Raw genomic sequence first — 19,525 nt, forward strand, 5'->3', positions numbered from 1 at the left:
CAAAACAACCAGCTGAGGTTCATGAGTCTTCAGCAGGATCCTCTAGGATTTCTGATAGGAGGATCTATTTGAGCATCTGAGCTGACTTTCTTCACTGCAGAAGCCACAGCCAAGAGAGAAGAGACCTTGCCTGGCTGAAATCATAGGGAAGCCAGCTTCCCTACAAACGTCTTCACCTTGGGATGGCATTCACAGAAGTCTTGGTTTTTAATTTCTGTTGCTGCATGCTAAGTCACTTCAGTCGTGTCTGACTCCTTGAGACCCTATGGACAGTAGCCCACCAGGCTCCTCCATCCATGGGATTCTCCAGGCAAGAGTACTGGAGTGGGTTGCCATTTCCTCCTCCAAGGGATCCTCCCCACCCAGGGATAGAACCCAGGTCTCCCATATTGCAGGCAGATTCTTTACCGTCTGAGCCACCAAGGAAGCCCTTTTATTCCTACTCATATGTAAACGTCTGTACTGCAGAACACAAAGAGTTTGCATCTTGGACTCATCAACGGCTTCTCGTTTGATCATTTCCTCTTCATGTTCTAATCATAACTTCTCCCTTTGGGGACATCAGAACTGGATGTCTGCATGCAGACACTTATTTGGAGATGCAGTGGCATCCAGGGAGGGAGAGGAGGTTACATGCAGAGCCACATGCCTGCTGGGAGACTTAGGGCATTAGGAGAGGTCATGGCACTCATGCCTTTTAAGCTATTCTGTTTACCACCCTTGGTGAGCTGGTACATGCAAACAAGTCTACTGCATGATGCCATTTTATACCCATTTAATCAGCAAAAATGGAGAAGTATATAAGAAGTATATAAGAATTCCAAGTGTTGTTCCACCCAAAGGAGTATTATTCAGTAGTTGAAGACTTAGGAGGACTTTTCTGGTGGTCCAGTGGTTAAGAATCCATGTGCCAGTGCAGGGGGCATAGGTTCAGTTCCTGGTCCAGGAAGATCCCACATGCCAAAGGGCATTAAGCCCATGCACCACACCTACTGAAGCCCAAGTGCCTAGAGCCCGTCTCCGCAACAAGAGAATCCCCGCAATGGGAAGCCCCACCGGAGAGTGGCCCCGCTCAGCACAACCAGAGCGAGCCCGAGCAACGCAGACCCAGTGCAGCCTGCATAACTAACTAAAACACAAAAGGAAAGGAAAGGAAAATAACTGGCTGGCATAAATGCAGTAAAACTATACAGAAAGAAAAAGCAAAGAAAAACAAATACCGGATTGAATACAATGACTGAAGCGGAAGTCAAGGGGATGTGTTGGGAGCTGTACCATTTTATAAACATCTCTTGTAGGGACAGACTGACACCTATGGAACTGTTTTGTTTTCTCTCCTTTTCATTCAAAATTATCAGTTCATGGGACGCCCCTGGTCTCCTGTGGTTAAGCCACTAAGCTCCCAAGGCAGGGGGCCCAGGTTCAGTCCCTGGTCAGGGAATGAGATCCCGCACACCACACCTAAGACCTAGCGCAGCCAAATAAATAAAAATATAGTGAAATAAAGCAAAACTTGCAGTGCATGAAGGCTGGGAGACCCACTGACTTTCACCTTTACTCCTGTGGCCATGTCCGCCATGGAGAGCACTTCTCCTATGACCAGGCTCCGGCTGACAAAATTCCTTGTTTTCTCCACCTGAAAACATGACAGACCCAATGTCAAGATATCCTTAAATCCTAACCATTTAAATTAACATTTAAAAAAAAATAAACATGTTACTTTTACAATTTAAAAAATTCAACACTTTTATTAAGCAATTTTTAAATAAAAAATAATCCTATCACCCTACAGAAGTCAATGTTTTCATCCTTATAAAAATTCTTTTTATTTAAGTATAGTTGATACACAATATTGTGTTAGTTTCAGGTGTCCAGCCAAGTGATTCAGTTAAATTTATATAAATGTATTGTTGTTCAGTTGCTAAGTCATGTCCAGGTCTTTGTGAACCCATGGACTGCAGCACACCAGGCCTCCTTGTCCTTCACCATCTCCTGGAGTTCGTCCAAGTTCATGTCCATTGAATCAGTGATGCCATCCAACCATCTCATCCTCTGCCACTCTCTTCTCCTTTTGCCTTCAATCTTTCCCAGCATCTATCTCTATTATTTTCCATCACTGTTTATGGTGAGGTACTGAGGAGAGTTACTTGTGCTATACAGTAAATCCTAGTTGTTTATCTCCTTTATATAGTCGTGAGCATCTGTTCATTGTTTTTTAATGCGATCATCTGGTCTCAGACCACAGACAAAGCAGTTAAAGACTCTCTTCTCCCATAATAGGAAGTCAACTACACCTGCATGGAGCCCAGCCCTGACTGACTTGCCTTTGGCCTCAGGTGGCCTTACCCAAGTCTGTCCCTGGGCCTCCCCTCAACGATTCTCCATGACAACCCACCAGGAGTCCCACCAACAGCGAGAGCCTGGCACAAGTCCAGGTGACCATCCTGATTCAATACAGAGGATTCAGAAGGTTTTGGAACATTCTGGACATAGGAAAAGCATTATTCTTCACTTTCCTTTCTAACCACAGACCATCCTTGGGCTTTGATCAGTTAAAAACCATGACGTCTGGCCCCCCTTTGTGACCCTGTCTTCCACTGCTGTGCACAGCAGCCTTGAATCCCAAAGCTATACAAGCATGCTCTTCTCCACCAGTAAGAAATGGGACAGGACAAGAGCACCATTGCTGTTTCATTTTAAAATTTCAGAGGCAGGTGGCATTTCTGCCAAAAGTAATGGGACCTTGCATGTGTAAATTCCAATTACCCTTTCTTGGAATTAATGCTAGCTTTTTTTTCCTCTGGTCCTGCGCCCCGGTAATGTGGGATCTTAGTTCCCCGACCCGGGATGGAACTTGTTCCCCATGAGTTGGAAGCTTGGAGTCCCAACCACTGGACCACCAGGGAAGTCTCAATGCTAGCCTTTTTGATTCATCAGTCTCTTCTGAAATGCGCCCCACAAAACTTGTGCAAGCTGCCCACATGCACGAGTGTATACATGTGTGCTGTGTGTGTTTGTACATGTGTCTAAACTATGCCCCACCAGGGCAGGAGGAGCCTATCTTCCTTGGATGACTCTCAGTTTCCAGACTGGCTTAAGCTCTCTCCCCAAACATACTACTTTCCCTCCTGTAGGTTTTTACAATGTTCCTCTCAAGCATTATTAATTTTTTCAAGCAGCAAACTGTCAAGATTTATGACTCTTAGCATGGCTCCTACCCAATGCATCTTGGATTGATTATTTCCTAAAATACCTCCAAGGCTGGAGCATGTACCAGTGCCTGGCTCCAGCATCACTCACACAGGAGAGTTCGTCCCCAGCAAATAATAAAAACCAACTGTAATGGATATTTGCGGGCTTTTTCAGAGGGTCCCTAGGTCCTCTGTCCTGTGGATCCCCACAATGACCCTTCATGAAGGGCTGAGTGGGGCAAGACGTGCTGACCCCATGTCATGGATGGAAGAGTCTAGGCTGAGGGAGATCAAAAGACTTGTCCAACAAGAATCATCTAGTAAGTGGTAGAAGAAGGGCCAGAAACCAGATACTCAGTGTCCTCACGTGGACCTCTTGCTCCCAGTCCTCAATGCCCCTCACTGTTGAGCTGGAGGAAGCCCGGGACTCTGGGTGGCCCAGTCCCAGTCATCAACAACTCTCTCCTGTACCACCAGCCTCATCTCCAGAAAGCATGTGACACCAACATGTCCCAGTCCCCAGGTGACTTTGCTAAGAATCACCCCACTCAATTCGTTATAACAGCCCCTTCCTCCCCTTAAACCACATGCTCTGCTGGAGCTAAACCTAACCCATCAGAACCAGGGAAATCCCTCAGCATCTCCAACTAGGCAAGGTTTTCATCATACTTCATTCTCTCCATTTCCACCATGGATGGGGCAGCATGACTTTGCCATCGGTGGGATCCAGCTATGGTCACTTTTACATGCATAAAAGTGAAATAAATTACGATCACATTTCCTAAAGAACCAACCCCCAATGTAGCCATCCTGGAGCACAATAAATTGATTGTGACAGTTCTTTCCCTTCTCGAGTCTCTGCCCAGGACAGAGATCTTTGCCGTTAGATCCTATGGGCAATGCCATAGAAGTCTGCCGTTAATGCTCTGGTGTTGACTCAAGCACTCATTTCGGCTGGTCCATTTCAAGACATCAAGTAAAAGTTTCAGAATGAAGACAAGGCTTAATTTGATGGATTTCCTTACTAGCACACACTTTTAACATCTTCTCCACACATAAATTCTCCCTTTTCTTCAGTTCTTCTTTCATTTCATTTTCCTTTGATTTACTAATTGTTCTTAAATAAAGAATGTCTAATATTTACAAGGTCCCCCCATATTCAATTGGCAGCATACTGAACTGCCCATGCTAGTAATGATCAATCAAATAATTAATGCATTTTTTGACATACATTCTTGCAGTATTTCTACTTATCTATATATTCATTTAGGCTGATTGAATATATTCAAGCCAAACTCAATTCCCATATCAGACTATTACCTTATAGTAATTTTAAATTATAATGATTCCATAAATGTATAGAGAATATACTCAAACTTGTATTTTATCCTAAATTATACTCTATGATATTTACATTTCTGCTTAATAAATTCAGTCTCAAATAGAAGGAAGGTAATTTCCCCTAAAATAACCTTCATTTCTTTATAAAGCACTTGATATCTCAGTGAACTCCAGGAGTTGGTGATGGACAGGGATGCCTGGCGTGCTGCGATTCATGGGGTTGCAAAGAGTCGGACACGACTGAGCAATTGATCTGATCTGATCTGATCTAATATATCAGACCTTTGTGATACAATATTCTATTACAAAGCAAATTCTACAAAAATGTATATTTTTTTATTTTATAAGCCCAGAGAGTCTCCAAAAGACAAACATTCCTTCTTCTTCAACTAAAATCAACTTGATTGAACACTGCATGGGTGTCTATAATCTGAGCTTTCTTTCCTCTGATATTAAAAGACCCTTACTGTCCCCTTCATAACCCATTGGCAAGCCCTGTTAGGGGCCCAGCCAAGAGGACTGGGCAAAAATAGGTTCCTGATCTTAGTTTTCCAACATCAGTCCCCAAACTGGCATATTTGCTTCTTCCATCTTCTGGTTTCAATTTCCCTAATTTAGTTACATTTAATCAGTCTTACTGAATATATAGTCAATACCAGATGGTCAATACTGAAATCAGATTGATTATATTCTTTGCAGCCAAAGATGGAGAAGCTCTATACAGTTGGCAAAAACGAGACCAGGAGCTGACTGTGGCTCAGATCATGAAATCCTTATTGCCAAAGACAAACTGAATTGAAGGGAGTAGGAAAAACCACTAGGCTATTCAGGTATGACCTAAATCAAATCCCTTACGATTATGCAGTGGACGTGACAAATAGATTCAAGGCATTAGATCTGACAGACAGAGTGCCTGAAGAACTATGGATGGAGGTTTGTGACATTGTACAGGAGGCAGTGATCAAGACCATCCCCAAGAAAAAGAAATGAAAAAAGGAAAAATGGTTGTCTAAGGAGGCCTTACAAATACCTGAGAAAAGAAAAGTAAAAGGCAAAGGAGAAAAGAAAAATATACCCATTTGAATGTAGAGTTCCAAAGAATAGCATGGAGACATAAGAAAGCCTTCCTCAGTGACCAATGCAAAGAAACAGAGGAAATCAACAGAATGAGATTAGAGATCTCTTCAAGAATATCAGAGATACCAAGGGAACATTTCATGCAAAGATGGGCTCAATAAAGGACAGAAATGGTATGGACCTAACAGAAGCAGAAGATATCAAGAAGAGGTAGCAAGAATACACAGAAGAACTATACAAAAAAGATCTTCATGACCCAGATAATCACGATGGTGTGATCACTCACCTAGAGCCAGACATCCTGGAATGCGAAGTCAAGTGGGCCTTAGGAAGCATCACTACAAATAAAGCTAGTGGAGGTGATGGAATTCCAGTTGAGCTATTTCAAATCCTAAAATATGATGCTGTGAAGGTGCTGCACTCAATATGCCAGGAAATTTGGAAAACTCAGCAGTGGCCACAGGACTGGCAAAGGACAGTTTTCATTCCAATCCCAAAGAAAGGCAATGCCAAAGAATGCTTCAACTACCGCACAATTGCACTCATCTCACACGCTAGCAAAGTAATGCTCAAAATTCTCCAAGCCAGGCTTCAACAGGATGTGAATCATGAACTTCTAGATGTTCAAGCTGGATTTAGAAAAGGCAGAGGAACCAGAGATCAAATTGACAACACCTGCTGGATCATCAAAAAAGCAAGAGAGATCCTGAAAAACATCTACTTCTACACCAAAGCCTTTGACTGTGCAGATCACAACAAACTGTGGAAAATTCTTCAAGAGATGGGAATACCAGACCACCTGATCTGCCTCCTGAGAAATCTGCATGCAGATCAAGAAGCAACAGTTAGAACCAGACATGTAACAACAGATTGGTTCCAAATCAGGAAAGGAGTATGTCAAGGCTGTATATTGTCACCCTACTTATTTAACTTATATGCAGAGTACATCATGAGAAACGCTGGGCTGGATGAAGCACAAGCTGGAATCAAGATTGCTGGGAGAAATGTCAATAACCTCAGATATGTGGATGACACCACCCTTACAGAAGAAAGTGAAAAAGAACTAAAGAGCCTCTTGATCAAAGTGAAAGAGAGTGAAAAAGTTGGCTTAAAACTCAACATTCAGAAAACTAAGATCATGGCATCTGATCACTTCATAGCAAATAGATAGGGAAATATTGGAAACAGTGACAGACTTTATTTGGGGGAGGGGGCTCCAAAATCACTACAGATGGTAACTGCAACCATGAAATTAAAAGACCCTTGCTCCTTGGAAGAAAAGCTATGACCAACCTAGACAGCATATTAAAAAGCAGAGACATTACTTTGCCAACAAAGGTCCATCTAGCCAAAGCTATGGTTTTTCTAGTAGTCATGTATGGATGTGAGAGTTGGACTATAAAGAAAGCTGACTGCCAAAGAATTGCTGCTTTTGAACTGTGGTGTTGGAGAAGACTCTTGGGAGTCCCTTGGACTGCAAGGAGATCCAGCCAGTCAATCCTAAAGGAAATCAGTCCTGATTATTCACTGAAAGGACTGAAGCTAAAGCAGAAACTCCACTACTTTGGCCACCTGATGTGAAGAACTGACTCATTGGAAAAGACCCTGATGCTGGGAAAGATTGAAGGCAGGAGAAGGGGACAACAGAGGATGAGATGGTTGGATGGCATCACCAACTTGAAGAACATGAGTTTGAGTAAGCTCTGGGAGTTGGTGATAGACAGGAAGGCGTGGCATACTGCAGTCCATGGGGTCACAAAGAGTTGAACATAACTGAGCAACTGAACTGAACTGAATACATGTCCTGTATTATAATAAACCTTTAATTATTTTAGCAAGAAAATGAACCAGAGTAAAACATACAAATAGAATAAGTAAATGGGCTTCAAGGATTCAGTCCTCTGGGGCCTGCTTTAAACAAGACTCTTGCCTACTGGGCTACCTAGTCCTGACCCTCCCTCCAAAAGGGGTCCCAAGTCTGTTCACTGCTTACATCTCCCATCACCATCTTGAACCTGGACTATTCTAACAGCCTTTCAGCTGGCCTCCTGTTGCACTCTGCCTCAAATATCAGCCAGGATGATCTTAGTATCAAGGCAAAATTTACATACAGCAAAAGGCACAGAGCGTAAATGCATGAGTTCTGGTCCATTATCCACCTGTGTAACCATCACACCAATTAAGATCACGGAACATCCCTGTGCCACCTAGAAAGTTTCCTCATTCTCCTTTACAGGGTCACCACCCCCATGGGCAACCACTGTTCTCTTTTCATCAATATTCACTAGCTTTTCCTGTTCTTGAACTTACAAAAATGGAACTACACAGTATGTACTTTCATATCTGCCTTCTTCTGGGCAAATAAGGCATCCACGTTGTTTTGTGTATCTGTCATTCATTCTTTTTCATGGCCAAGTAGTTTTCCATCTGCAGGTGTTCCACAGTTTGTCCAATCCCTTATTGATGGACATTTGTGTTGTTTTCAGCATGGGCTTATTTTAAGTAAAGTTGAGGTAAGCATTCATGAACAAGTCCTTGTGGAGATGTGTTTCCATTTCTCTGTTGTAAGCCCCCAGGAATGCAACTGCTGGTTAAAGGGTTGTAAGGAAGTGCTGAACACTTGTGCAGAATGACTATACCATTTTCCACTCCAACCAACAGTGAGTGAGAATTCTAGTTTCCCCAAATCCTCATCAGTATTGTCTTTCCCACCTTCAGCTATTCTCAAGGGCTTGCGATGTCATCTCACTGTGGGCTCTTTGGCTTGTTGGCTGCTGGCTGGCTGGGTTTGTTTGGCTGCACCAGGTCTTCGGGCCCAAGTGAGAACTCTTAGTTGTGGCATGTGGGATCTAGCTGCCTGGCCAGGGATCAAACCTGGGCCCCTACACTGCAAGCTCAGAGTCTGAGCTACCCAGCCACCAGGAAAGCCTCTCATTATGATTTAAATGTGCATTTCTCAGATGACTAAAGATGCTGAGCACATTTTTCTATGCTTATTGGCCATTTGGACCCTTTTATAAAGGGTCTATTCAAGTCTTTGGCCCATTTTTTACATTGAATAGTTTATCTTCTTAGCATTTAGCTCTAAGAACTCTTTATATGTCCTGGGTACAAGTCTTTTGTACCTGGACATAATTTTTTTCAGATATATGCGTTGTAGGCATTTTTTCCTGGTTTGGTGATTGTCTTTTTCTTCTCTTCATGATGTCTTTTGATGAACAACAGCTTTTAATTTTGATAAAGATCAATTTATCAGTTCTTTTTCTTTTATGTGTTTAGCATTTGACGTCCTCTCTAAGAAACCTCTGCCTTCTCCTTTGTTCTTCCACAAACTCTAATTGTGGAATTCATGTTTAGGTGTATAATACATCTCAAATTATTTTTGTGTGTAGCGCGAGGTAGGGATCAAAGCTAACTTTTTTTCTATAAGTTTATAAGTCATTCCAGCACTATTTATTGAGAAGACTTTTATTTTCCCATTGAATTGCCCTGGCAACATTGTCCAAAAATCTATTGATCACTCATGCGTGGATTTATTTTAGGACTCTCTATTCTGTCCTATTAATCTGTGTGTCTAACCTTATGCCAATACCACATAATCTTGAGACACCGTGAACAAGTCTTGAAATCAAATACTGAGAGCTCTCCAAATGTGTCCTTTTTTAGAACCGCTTTAACGATTCCAGGTCTTTTGCATTTCCATAAACATTTTTTGAATAAACTTGTAAATTTTGACCAAGATACTATAATACTTCCTTTTTTATTTAAATTTATCTATTTTAATTGGAGGCTAATTACTTTACAATATTGTATTGGTTTTGCCATACACGAACATGAATCTGCCACGGGTGTAATACTTTCAAAACAAGCATTACAGGACTTCCCTGGTAGTCCGGTGGTTAAGACACTACACTTCCACTGCAGAGGGCATAGGTTCAATCCCTGGTCAGGGAACTAAGATTCCATGCTGTGCTGTGTGGTCAAAAACTAGGAAAATATAATAAGCATTATACTGTGCTTCCCTACCTCCTCTTCCCTATCCACCCTTGAGAAAACCCTCCTATGACTACAGTTACCTTTGCAAAACAAATCCAGGATTCTCACTGTGGCCCCCACATCTGACCCTTCTTGCTCTCAGCTGTTCCTTATTCTTGGCTGATTCTCCCCTGAGGCCACAGAGTGGGGGCCCTGAGCACAGTGCTGGGAGAATTCTGTAACAAAGGCTGCCTGTCGCCACTGTGCTTCTGTCCTCCCCAGGGCCCTTGACTACTCCAGGAAAGCCCAGAAGAGGAATGACGGAAAATGACATTCCCATGGCTCTGTCCAAAGACATTTTTCACCTGTCACAATATCACTGCAGCTTTTTGACGGCTTCAGATTTTCCAAATTCTTGCCTTAAATTTAATGCCGCTTCTCTTGGCAGCATATGCTTCCTACCAAACTCCTAGCTGCCTTGGAAATTTTTATGATGATTACTGTAATCATATAATTTACCAACACTGACAGCACCATTGAAGAATGTACCGTATTGACATTACCAGCCTGATTTCATGAGCTTACTTAGCTCTTAATGGGAAGTGCACTATTTTATATGAATTTTAATGGAAAAGAGTGATGGATTGTGTACCTTGCAACTTTACCAAATTTGTTTATCAGTTCTAACAGTTTGTTAGTGGAATCTTTAGGGTTTTCTACATTAAAAAAATTATATCATCTGTGGACAGAGATAGGGTTACTTCTTTTCCAGTTTACCACGCTTGATTTTTATCTCTAGCATCGACAACCATCCGACATAAATTTACTTTTTTATTAGTTTGCTGCCTAAAATGTGAACTCCGTAATGCGGGTATATTTTTTGCCTGTTTTGTTCACTGCCTCTCGAACTACTTTGTAGTAGGCATTCAATAAACGATTGTAAAATGAATGACTCACCTCTCTTGGCACATAGCAGGGACTTAGCAAACGATAACAGGTAATCACTATTGTTATGTTTAACATAATAGTTCAATGCAAGAAGAATCACTGTGCCTTAAAATGAGAAATTTCCATTATGCAGGATGGTTTCCAGTGCAATAAATAGATAGCACCAAGCCCACAGCTGCAGTGGAGTCCCTGGGTGGGTCCTAGCTCACCCCCTGGCCCACCCTTGCAAAGAATCCCTGTAGCGTCACAGATGACAACTCTGTTCAGGTGCCAATCTACACAGAGGAACTTCTGTAAACAGGCCCTCACTCTGTCCTGTCATCTCTGCTCAAATCCTCCAGGGCTTCCCACGGGGCCAGGGCTGACCCAACCAAAGTGCTGGCCAGGTGGCCAGGGCCCAAGTCATGCAGCTGGAGCTGGGACAGGGCCTCCTGCCAGAGATAGCACGCGAGGCCCAGCGCACGGCAGCCTGTCAGGCCCCCAGGTGCTGGTACAAACAGAAGCCGGGGGGTCACGGGCAGAGCCAAGGCCAGAGTGTGGGAGCCAAGAGCGCAAAGGAGTCAGGGACCAGTCCCAGGGTGGGTGGAGCAGGTGTGCCTGGTCATCGTGCTGGCAGTGGTGGGCGACAGAGCGGGCCTGGGTGGGGCCAGAGGGGTGGTGGACAGCCTCAGCCCCCTGGCACATTCCTGCTCAGGTCCTTTCTGCAACACGCCGACAGCGTCAGTGTAATGGCTTCCTGGAAAAGCCTGCTCCTTTTCTCAGGGTTCATGAAGAAAGCAATAGTGATCCGCACTCCCTGATGCCTTCCAAGGGGAGCTGACTTTTGAAGCTTATTCCATTCCAGATCTGACCACCCCCTTGCCCCAGATATGTCTCTAAATATAAAAATCCAAACCATACCAAACAGACACTGTCTAAAATTCTGATTGAAATAATAATTACAGTATGGTGGTGGTTTAGTTACTAACTTGTGTCTGACTTTTGTGACCCCCATGGTCACTTTTGTAGCCCACCAGGCTCCTCTGTCCAGGGGATTTCCCAGGCAAGAAGCGGCAAGAATACTGGAGTGGGTTGCCATTTCCTTCTCCAGGCTCTCCAGGGTCCTTCTCCAGGGTTTGCCATTTCCAAACCCGGGTCTCCTGCACTGCAGGCGGATTCTTTACCAACTGAGCTACGAGGGAAGTCTCTAAAATTCTCGTGAAAATAATAATTACAGTATAATAAAGAATAATTTCATCAGCCACATATGGATGTGAGAGTTGGACTATAAAGAAGGCTGAGTGCCTAACCCTAACCCGAATTGTTGCTTTTGAACTGTGGTGTTGGAGAAGACTCTTGAGAGTCCTTTGGACTGCAAGGAGATCCAACCAGTCCATTCTGAAGAAGATCAGTCCTGAGTATTCATTGGAAGGACTGATGCTGAAGCTGAAATTCCAATACTTTGGCCACCTGATATGAAGAGCCGATTCACTGGAAAAGATCCTGGCTTGCAAAAACTGGGGGCAGGAGGAGAAGCAGGTAACAGAGGATGAGATGGTTGGATGGCATCACCGACTCAGTGGCAACATGAATTTGAGCAAGCTCTGGGAGATAGTGAAGGACAGGGAAGCCTGGTGTGCTGCAGTCAGTGGGATCACAAAGAGTCTTGGCAACTGAACAATATACTCTTAAAACTTATCTCAGATTCCAAAGACCTTTTGTTTACACAGGTTGTATCTGTCAAGTTGCCATACAATTAAAGCTGAGAATTTCTAAAATATTTACTCATTTAAAAACAATAATGAACCTATTACATGTTAATGTAAATGACAAAATTCTTATGAAAAACAACCATCATTTTCAAGCCAAAAAATAATCAGTGAGAAGAATGGTATTGTTTTGCATTTTTACAAATTGCTTTAGCATCTGGCTAATAAAGCCAGCTGGCCTCTCGCGCCTGCTTCTGCGCTCCATGTTTTGCCCTACGCTGTTTGGGTTGCAATTGATGATGAAAATCTATTGTCATGCTTGCAGGCAGCTGACGTCTACTTTTCAGGTAGAATCAAGATGTGAAAGGGTCTGGAGTAACCCCAAGGGGTCCTCAGATTATGCTTTGAGAACCACTGGCTTAGATAATAAAGATGCTACCACACCCACAGCCCACGTGGCTCATGTTAGGATGAGAAGAGCTCAGGTGGGAGAGAAGACGGCTGAGGTGGGGGTGGAGGAAGCAGTCACGGGTGCAGTGGGGCTGCAAACCCAGATACCCATCCCCATTCCTCCTACACTTGGCCAGGAATAGCCTGAGTCCCACTGGCTCCCTCCTGGGGAAAGGAAGTATTAAGATGAAGCATCCCTGAGTCAGCCCCGAACCATGATTCAGTTCAGTCACTCAGTCATGTCTGACTCTTTGTCACCCCATGGACTGCAGCACACCAGGCTTCCCTGTCCATCACCAACTCCCGGAGCTTACTCAAATTCATGCCCATTGAGTCCGTGATGCCACCCCACCATCTCATCCTCTGTCATCCCCTTCTCCTCCTGCCCTCAATCTTTCCCAGCATCAGGGTCTTTTCCAGTGAATCAGTTCTTCACATCAGGTGGCCAAAGTAGTGGAGTTTCAGCTTCAGCATCAGTCCTTCCAATGAATAATCAGGACTGATTTCCTTTAGGATGGACTGGTTGGACCTTCTTGCAGTCCAAGAGACTCTAAAGAGTCTTCTCCAACACCAAACTTCAAAAGTATCAATTCTTTGGTGGTCAGCTTTCTTTATAGTCCAACTCTCACATCCATACGTGACTACTGGAAAAACCATAGCTTTGACTAGATGGACCTTTGTTGGCAAAGTAATGTCTCTGCTTTTTAATATGCTGTCTAGGTTGGTCATAGCTTTTCTTCCAAGGAGTAAGCGTCTTTTCATTTCATGGCTGCAGTCACCATCTGCAGTGATTTTGGAGCCCAAGAAAATAATTGTAAGAAATAATTTAAGATAATTATTAATATTGAATAATCATTAAATTATTATTAAATTTAAATATAATCATTAAATTATTATAATTTAATGATTATAAGAAAATAAAGTCTCTCACTGTTTCCATTGTTTCCCCATCTATTTGCCATAAAGTGATAGGACCAGATGCCATGATCTTAGTTTTTGGAATGTTGAGTTTTAAGCCAGCTTTTTCACTCTCTTCTTTCACTTTCATCAATGGCTCTTCAGTTCCTCTTCGCTTTCTGCCATAAGGGTGGTGTCATCTGCATATCTGAGGTTATTGATACGAACCATGATTGGCAGGGATCAAATGTGGGATGGGAACAATCTAGAGAGACAGTGTGGGGTACCAAGAAAGAAGGTCAGCGCTTCGGTTCTCAAGCCAGGACGCAGCCTGCATCACCTGAAAGATGTAGATGCTGATCTGATGGGCCTGACCGACAGCCTGGGTGGCAAGAGTCTGGAAAGCTCCTTTAGAGGGTTCTAGTGCACCGGGGGGTGAAATCACCAGATCTGAGTGGGCTCAGGAAGCAACCGCCCTGGCTTTGAATCTGTGCTCCACTAGTTACACACACAGCCTACTACTTGCGTGTGTGTGCACGTATGCTCAGTCGCTCAGTTGTGCCCAACTCTTTGCCACCCCCTGGACTGTAGCCTGCCAGTCTTCTCTGTCCATGGGATTTTCCAGGCAAGAATCCTGGAGTGGGTTTCCATTCCCTATGACCTCTGGTCAATTCCTCAGCCTCAGTTTACTCATCGGAGAAGGCAATGGCACTCCACTCCAGTACTCTTGCCTGGAAAATCCCATGGATGGGGGAGCCTGGAAGGCTGCAGTCTGTGGGGTCGATGAGGGTCGGACATGACTGAGCGACTTCACTTTCACTTTCACACATTGGAGAAGGAAATGGCAACCCACTCCAGTGTTCTTGCCTGGAGAATTCCAGGGACGGCGGAGCCTGGTGGGCTGCCGTCTATGGGGTTGCACAGAGTCGGACACGACTGAAGCGACTTAGCAGAGCAGCAGCAGTTTACTCATTTGTAAAATGAGAATACCTTTAAGGTTGTCAGGAATACTAAATGAGATCATCCATTCATTCAAAGTTCTTAGAGCTGCAACTGGCACAAAATACGAATTTAGTAAACGTGAGCTGTTGTTACGAGTTATGGTGATTTGGGTGCAGACCATCAGCCTACACGGACAAGTGTTTGAGGAGACGGGACCAGGCACCCAAGGAAGGGGATGGGGTCCAGTTCCAGCGCTTCCACAAAAGAGATATCCCAACTGGGTCCTCTGTGTCTTCATCTGGAAATTCTGGGAGCCAGGACTTCCACCACGCAGGACCTGGTCCTGAATTCTCAGGGAGAGAGGAGAGAGTTGACTGAGGGGCACAAAGATGATGCTGCTGGAAGCGGGTGCAGGAAGAGTCAAAAAGGTGCAATGAGATTATTCACACTGTGTGTGTGTGTGTGTGGGTGTGCACGCACACATGTGCAAGTGTATATGCTCTGTAGTCAAGGTCAGATACTGTTTTCCTTTTCAAATTATCGAAACATCTCTAATCTATTGCAGATGACAGGGGAGAAGACAGAGTGGAAACATTTTAATGGCTTCTTCTCAGCCTGTGGGCTGTCTGCCGAGACTTGAGACAAATGCGGCTCGCTCCTCGTTCGTCTTCAGGAACATCATCATCACATGTTACACGCCGCCCTCTGCCTGGGCGCTCATCAGATCGTCCCCGAAAGTTAAGAGCAACACGAGGGCCAGGGAAAGATGGAAGGACTTGGACCACTCTCTGAACGGGCAGTGCAGCCATGACTCAATAATTTCAGGAAGAAGCAGATAAATCATGGATGAATCATACAACACTTCTTCTAGAATTACTGGCTGTGGACAGCTCCTCCAGCTGTTCACGGGGTAGAATTTGAGAGTCTTTACACACAGATGTGCTGCTGAATCTTAGGACACCCGTCCCCCAAGAGGAGCCTGTGCCCTGGTGACCGATGACCGACTAGTTTAATTTCCTTCAGGCTTTTTGACTTTTGCTAATTCACGCAGAGAGAAGTGCCAAACAGCCTGAAATAAGTAACAGAAATGAACTGGAGGGATCGTCCAAGGCCAATCCTGTGCCTCCCAGAGGAATCATACCTAATCATCCAGGACAGAGCTGTCTGGCTGCTGAAGACCTCAGAGGGAGCCAAGAAAACAGGAAGCTAATTGGATGCAGGGCTTCACACGCTTCATGGGAGCAAGAGTGCACAGGCTATGCCTTCAGACATGGGGGTCTGGCTGAAACTGGCAAACCTCATTACAGGATTAACTCTCACGTCTGGGTCTTGAATTTTGACACTAAGTTAAGCCTTAGACATAATGGGCTGATTAAAGGGGCAGGGGACTGGCCCCCATGTCAAGTTCTTACCTTCCCCCCAGCCCCAGGCTGGATGCATTTGGAGGCCTGGCTGTGATGGAGAAAGCAGCTGAAAGCAAAGAGGGATTAGGGTTTCTTTATGTTTGGTTGGTTGGTTGGTGGGCTGTTTGGTTGGTAATTCGGTTGGTTGTTTGTTTTGTTGGTTAGTTGGTTGGTAGGCTGGTTGTTTATTTTGTTGGTTAGTAGGTTGGTTAGTTGGTTGGTTGGTTAGTTGGCAGGTTGGTAGGTAGGCTGTTTGGTTGTTAGGTTGGTTGGTAGGTTGACTGGTTGGTTGGTTGGTTGGTTAGGTGGTTGGTTGTTGGTTGGTTGTTTTCTTGGTTGGTCATTAGTTGGCAGGTTGGTAGGTTGTCTGGCTGGTAGGTTGGTTGGTAGATTAATTGGTTGGTTGTTTGGCTGTATTCACTTCTTTTTTTTTTAATTTTATTTTATTTTTAAACTTTACATAATTGTATTCACTTCTAAATGTATGTTCCATTTAGAGGCAATTCACCAGTTTGGACATCTACTTGCCAGTATGTTCTGATTGGTGCAAAACTATTTTCCAGGCTTTGCCCAGCATGCGTCACCCTGTTCTGTGGGTGTTTCCTTGCACATGCTCTCCATCTAAGGGTGGCAATGCCGTGCCCCTGTCACCTCAGAGGGACTGCAGGACCTCACCAGGAGATACCAAAGCTCTGCCCGTAACTCCCTCCTGATGAGAAGATGCTGACTTCTGTCCCTGCCTCCCCAGGACAGCCAGCCAACCAAGGTGGGTGAGCGGGTGGGATCTGGTCTCAACCAATGACCTCAGGCCCCCACCAGCTCTGATTCACATTCCACAGAGAAACAAGACTCCCACCAGTCGGTCCTCAGCCTCTCCCTCTACAAACCACAGGGGGCACACAGGGGGCTGGGCTCACTGCAGAATACATTCAGCTTCTCAGCACCTAAGGAAGCTCAGCCCCAGTTCAGGCCCCTCCCCCAGGGGTCTCACCAAGAGGTATATTGTTCCTGTATAAAATGTTAGGTTTAAGGAAGCTATGAAGCTGCATGAATGGACTTTGTTGGTGGTCAGTCACTAAGTCGTGTCCAACTCTTTGTGACCCCATGGACTCTAGCACACCAGGCTTTCCTGTCCTTCACTATCTCCCAGAGTTTGCTCAAACTCATGGCCATTGAGTCAATGATGCCATCCAACCAACCCATCCTCTGTCACCCCCCTCACCTCCTGCCTCAATCTTTCCCATCATCGGGATCTTTTCCAATAAGTCAGTTCTTCGCATTAAGTGGCCAAAGTTTTGGAACTTCAGCTTCAGCATCAGTCCCTCCAGTGAATATTCAGGGTTGATTTCCTTTAAGATTGACTGGGTTGATCTCCTTGCAGTCCAAGGGACTCTCGAGAATCTTCTCCAGCACCATGGTTCAAAAGCACCAATTCTGTTAGACTTGGCCTTCTTTACGGTCCAGCTCTCACATCCATACAGGACTACTGGGAAAACCATAGCTTTGACTACATGGAACGAACTTAATGGACTATATGGAATGGACTTAAACTTGGGTAAATATAGAGCTCCTAATGCTAGCCTCACAAAGGAATCCTCTCCTCACATTTTCTTTGCTTCTTTCCTTCTCTCTTTTTAGCAAGGCTAAATTGACTAAAATAATTTCACTGCGTTGAGAATGGCAATTTTTAGACAAACAAGACTCATCCATTTTTGACAAGACTAAAATGCTTGAAAAGCCTGTAAAATGAATTTTTTATTTTTATTATTTTATTATTATATTTCTCAGATATTTGAATTTGAAACCCCAGATCATATTTGTTTTGTGAACAAATATTTTACTACCTTTGCTGATTCTCCTACTTCCTGGCCTGTTGGCTCGAGAGAAGTGAATGTCAATTAGATTAACAGGAAGGCAGCAGAAAAGGAGGGTGAGGGAGACACTCCCATACCCACCAAATTGTCTGCTCCCCCAGGACAGAATTAATGCTCTTCCTTCCACAAGTTGCAAAAGCAAACAAAGCAAAACAAAATCTTTTTCTCTCTCTGTCTCTCTCTCATTCACTCACACATTTTACACCATAATAACAGTGAGACTCACCTGATCCTGAATTGCACGTTTTAACAGAGGTAGACCCATGGTAAATGTCACTCTCTGAAATGTCAAAGTTCTCATTTCATCCAGACTCAAATCATACCTGTGACAAATGGATACAAAATAGGTGTTAAGACCTTGAATTGACCGTGAATGGAGCCTGTGGACCCAGGGATCTGATAGGACAGACATCTTTGCTGGGTCTCCCTAGCTCTTGTTTGATACTGTGCTTCAAAAGCAGCCAATGTGTGTGTGACACAGGCTGAGTGGTCAATACAGGGGGTCAAATGGAAAGAAAGGAAGGTTTCGTATTTGCAGGGTAGGAACAGAAATGCAGACTTAGAGATGGACGTGTGGACGGGGTGGGGGGTGTGGAGAGGGGAGGGTGGGATGAACTGAGAGGTTGGGACTGACATGCATACACTCCCATGGATAAGACAAAGGACTAGTGGGAACCTCCTCTATCGCACAGGGAGCTCAGTCCAGTGCTCTGTGGTGACTTAGAGGATTGGGGTCGGGGGGAAGTGGGAGGGAGCCTCAAAAGAGAGAGGACATATTTATGCTTACAGCTGATTCACACTACTGTACAGCTGAAATTAACACAGCATAGTAAAGCAATTATCCTCCAATGAGAAAGATGATTTTCTGGAATTCCCTTGCTTTCTCCATGATCCAGTGAATTCTGGCAATTTGATCTCTGGTTCCTCTGCCTTTTCTAAACCCAGCTTGTACATCTGAAAGTTCATTACTGCTGAAGTCTAGCTTGAAGGATTTTGAGCATAATCTTGCTAGCATGTAAATTAACTTATTTTGACCTGTACACTTAAATATAACCACTAGATGGCGCTTGTTCTTCACTTCAACAGCCACCCCAAGGAATAACTATTTAACAAAGATAGCAAAGCTGCATGAAAAAAATCTTAGAATCTGTGCTCCTGAAAGCTTGAACATTTGCTTATCATAATATGAATGTCTAAATTCCTAATGCTTTTCAAGTAAAAAGGAAACTATCTCTGTGATGGAAAAGTCAGGGTTTCAGGAACATCTCAAGCTCTCCCATGAAACATACATATTTGTTTGTGCATTTTCTGTTTTTAAATATCAATCTCTACACTTAGCAATCTTAGTCTTTCTGTTTGTTCTTGTGCTCATTCATGTCCGACTCTTTGTGACCCCATGGACTGAGGCCCACCAGGCTCCTCTGTCCACAGAATTTTCCAGGCAAGAATACTGGAATGGGTTGCCATTTCTTACTCCAGGGCATCTTTCTGACCCAGGGATTGAACTCGCATCTCTTGCATCTCCTGCAGGGCAGGTGGATTCTTTATCACTGCACCCCTTGGGAAGCTTTGTTATGCAAACAGTATTTAGCATTTAAGGTGGCCTACTAAGATTACTGGGCTTCCCAGGGGGCGCAGTGGTACAAAGAATCAGTGAAGGAGACTGGGGTTCAATCCCTGGGTCAGGAAGATGCCCTGGAGGAGGAAATGGCAACCCACTCCAGTATTCTTTCCTGGAA

The 19,525-nt window shown here is 44.1% G+C and overlaps 1 protein-coding gene across 1 annotated transcript in view; it reads right to left on the reverse strand.

The window, feature by feature from the left end:
• LOC113900678 (acyl-coenzyme A oxidase-like protein) overlaps nucleotides 1-18,104 on the reverse strand; it is a 59,893-nt gene extending 41,789 nt beyond the window's left edge. Inside the window, exons 1-2 of the mRNA XM_027554368.1 lie at nucleotides 18,013-18,104; nucleotides 1,553-1,636 (exon numbers count right to left, since the gene is read on the reverse strand). Of these exons, the coding sequence (XP_027410169.1) occupies nucleotides 1,553-1,636; nucleotides 18,013-18,087 (159 nt within the window). The 5' untranslated portion in view covers nucleotides 18,088-18,104. The remainder of the gene's footprint in view (nucleotides 1-1,552; nucleotides 1,637-18,012) is intronic.
• Nucleotides 18,105-19,525: the final 1,421 nt, after the last annotated feature.

The sequence above is a fragment of the Bos indicus x Bos taurus genome, chromosome 11, assembly GCF_003369695.1.
Source record: "Bos indicus x Bos taurus breed Angus x Brahman F1 hybrid chromosome 11, Bos_hybrid_MaternalHap_v2.0, whole genome shotgun sequence".
Lineage (NCBI taxonomy): Eukaryota > Metazoa > Chordata > Mammalia > Artiodactyla > Bovidae > Bos > Bos indicus x Bos taurus.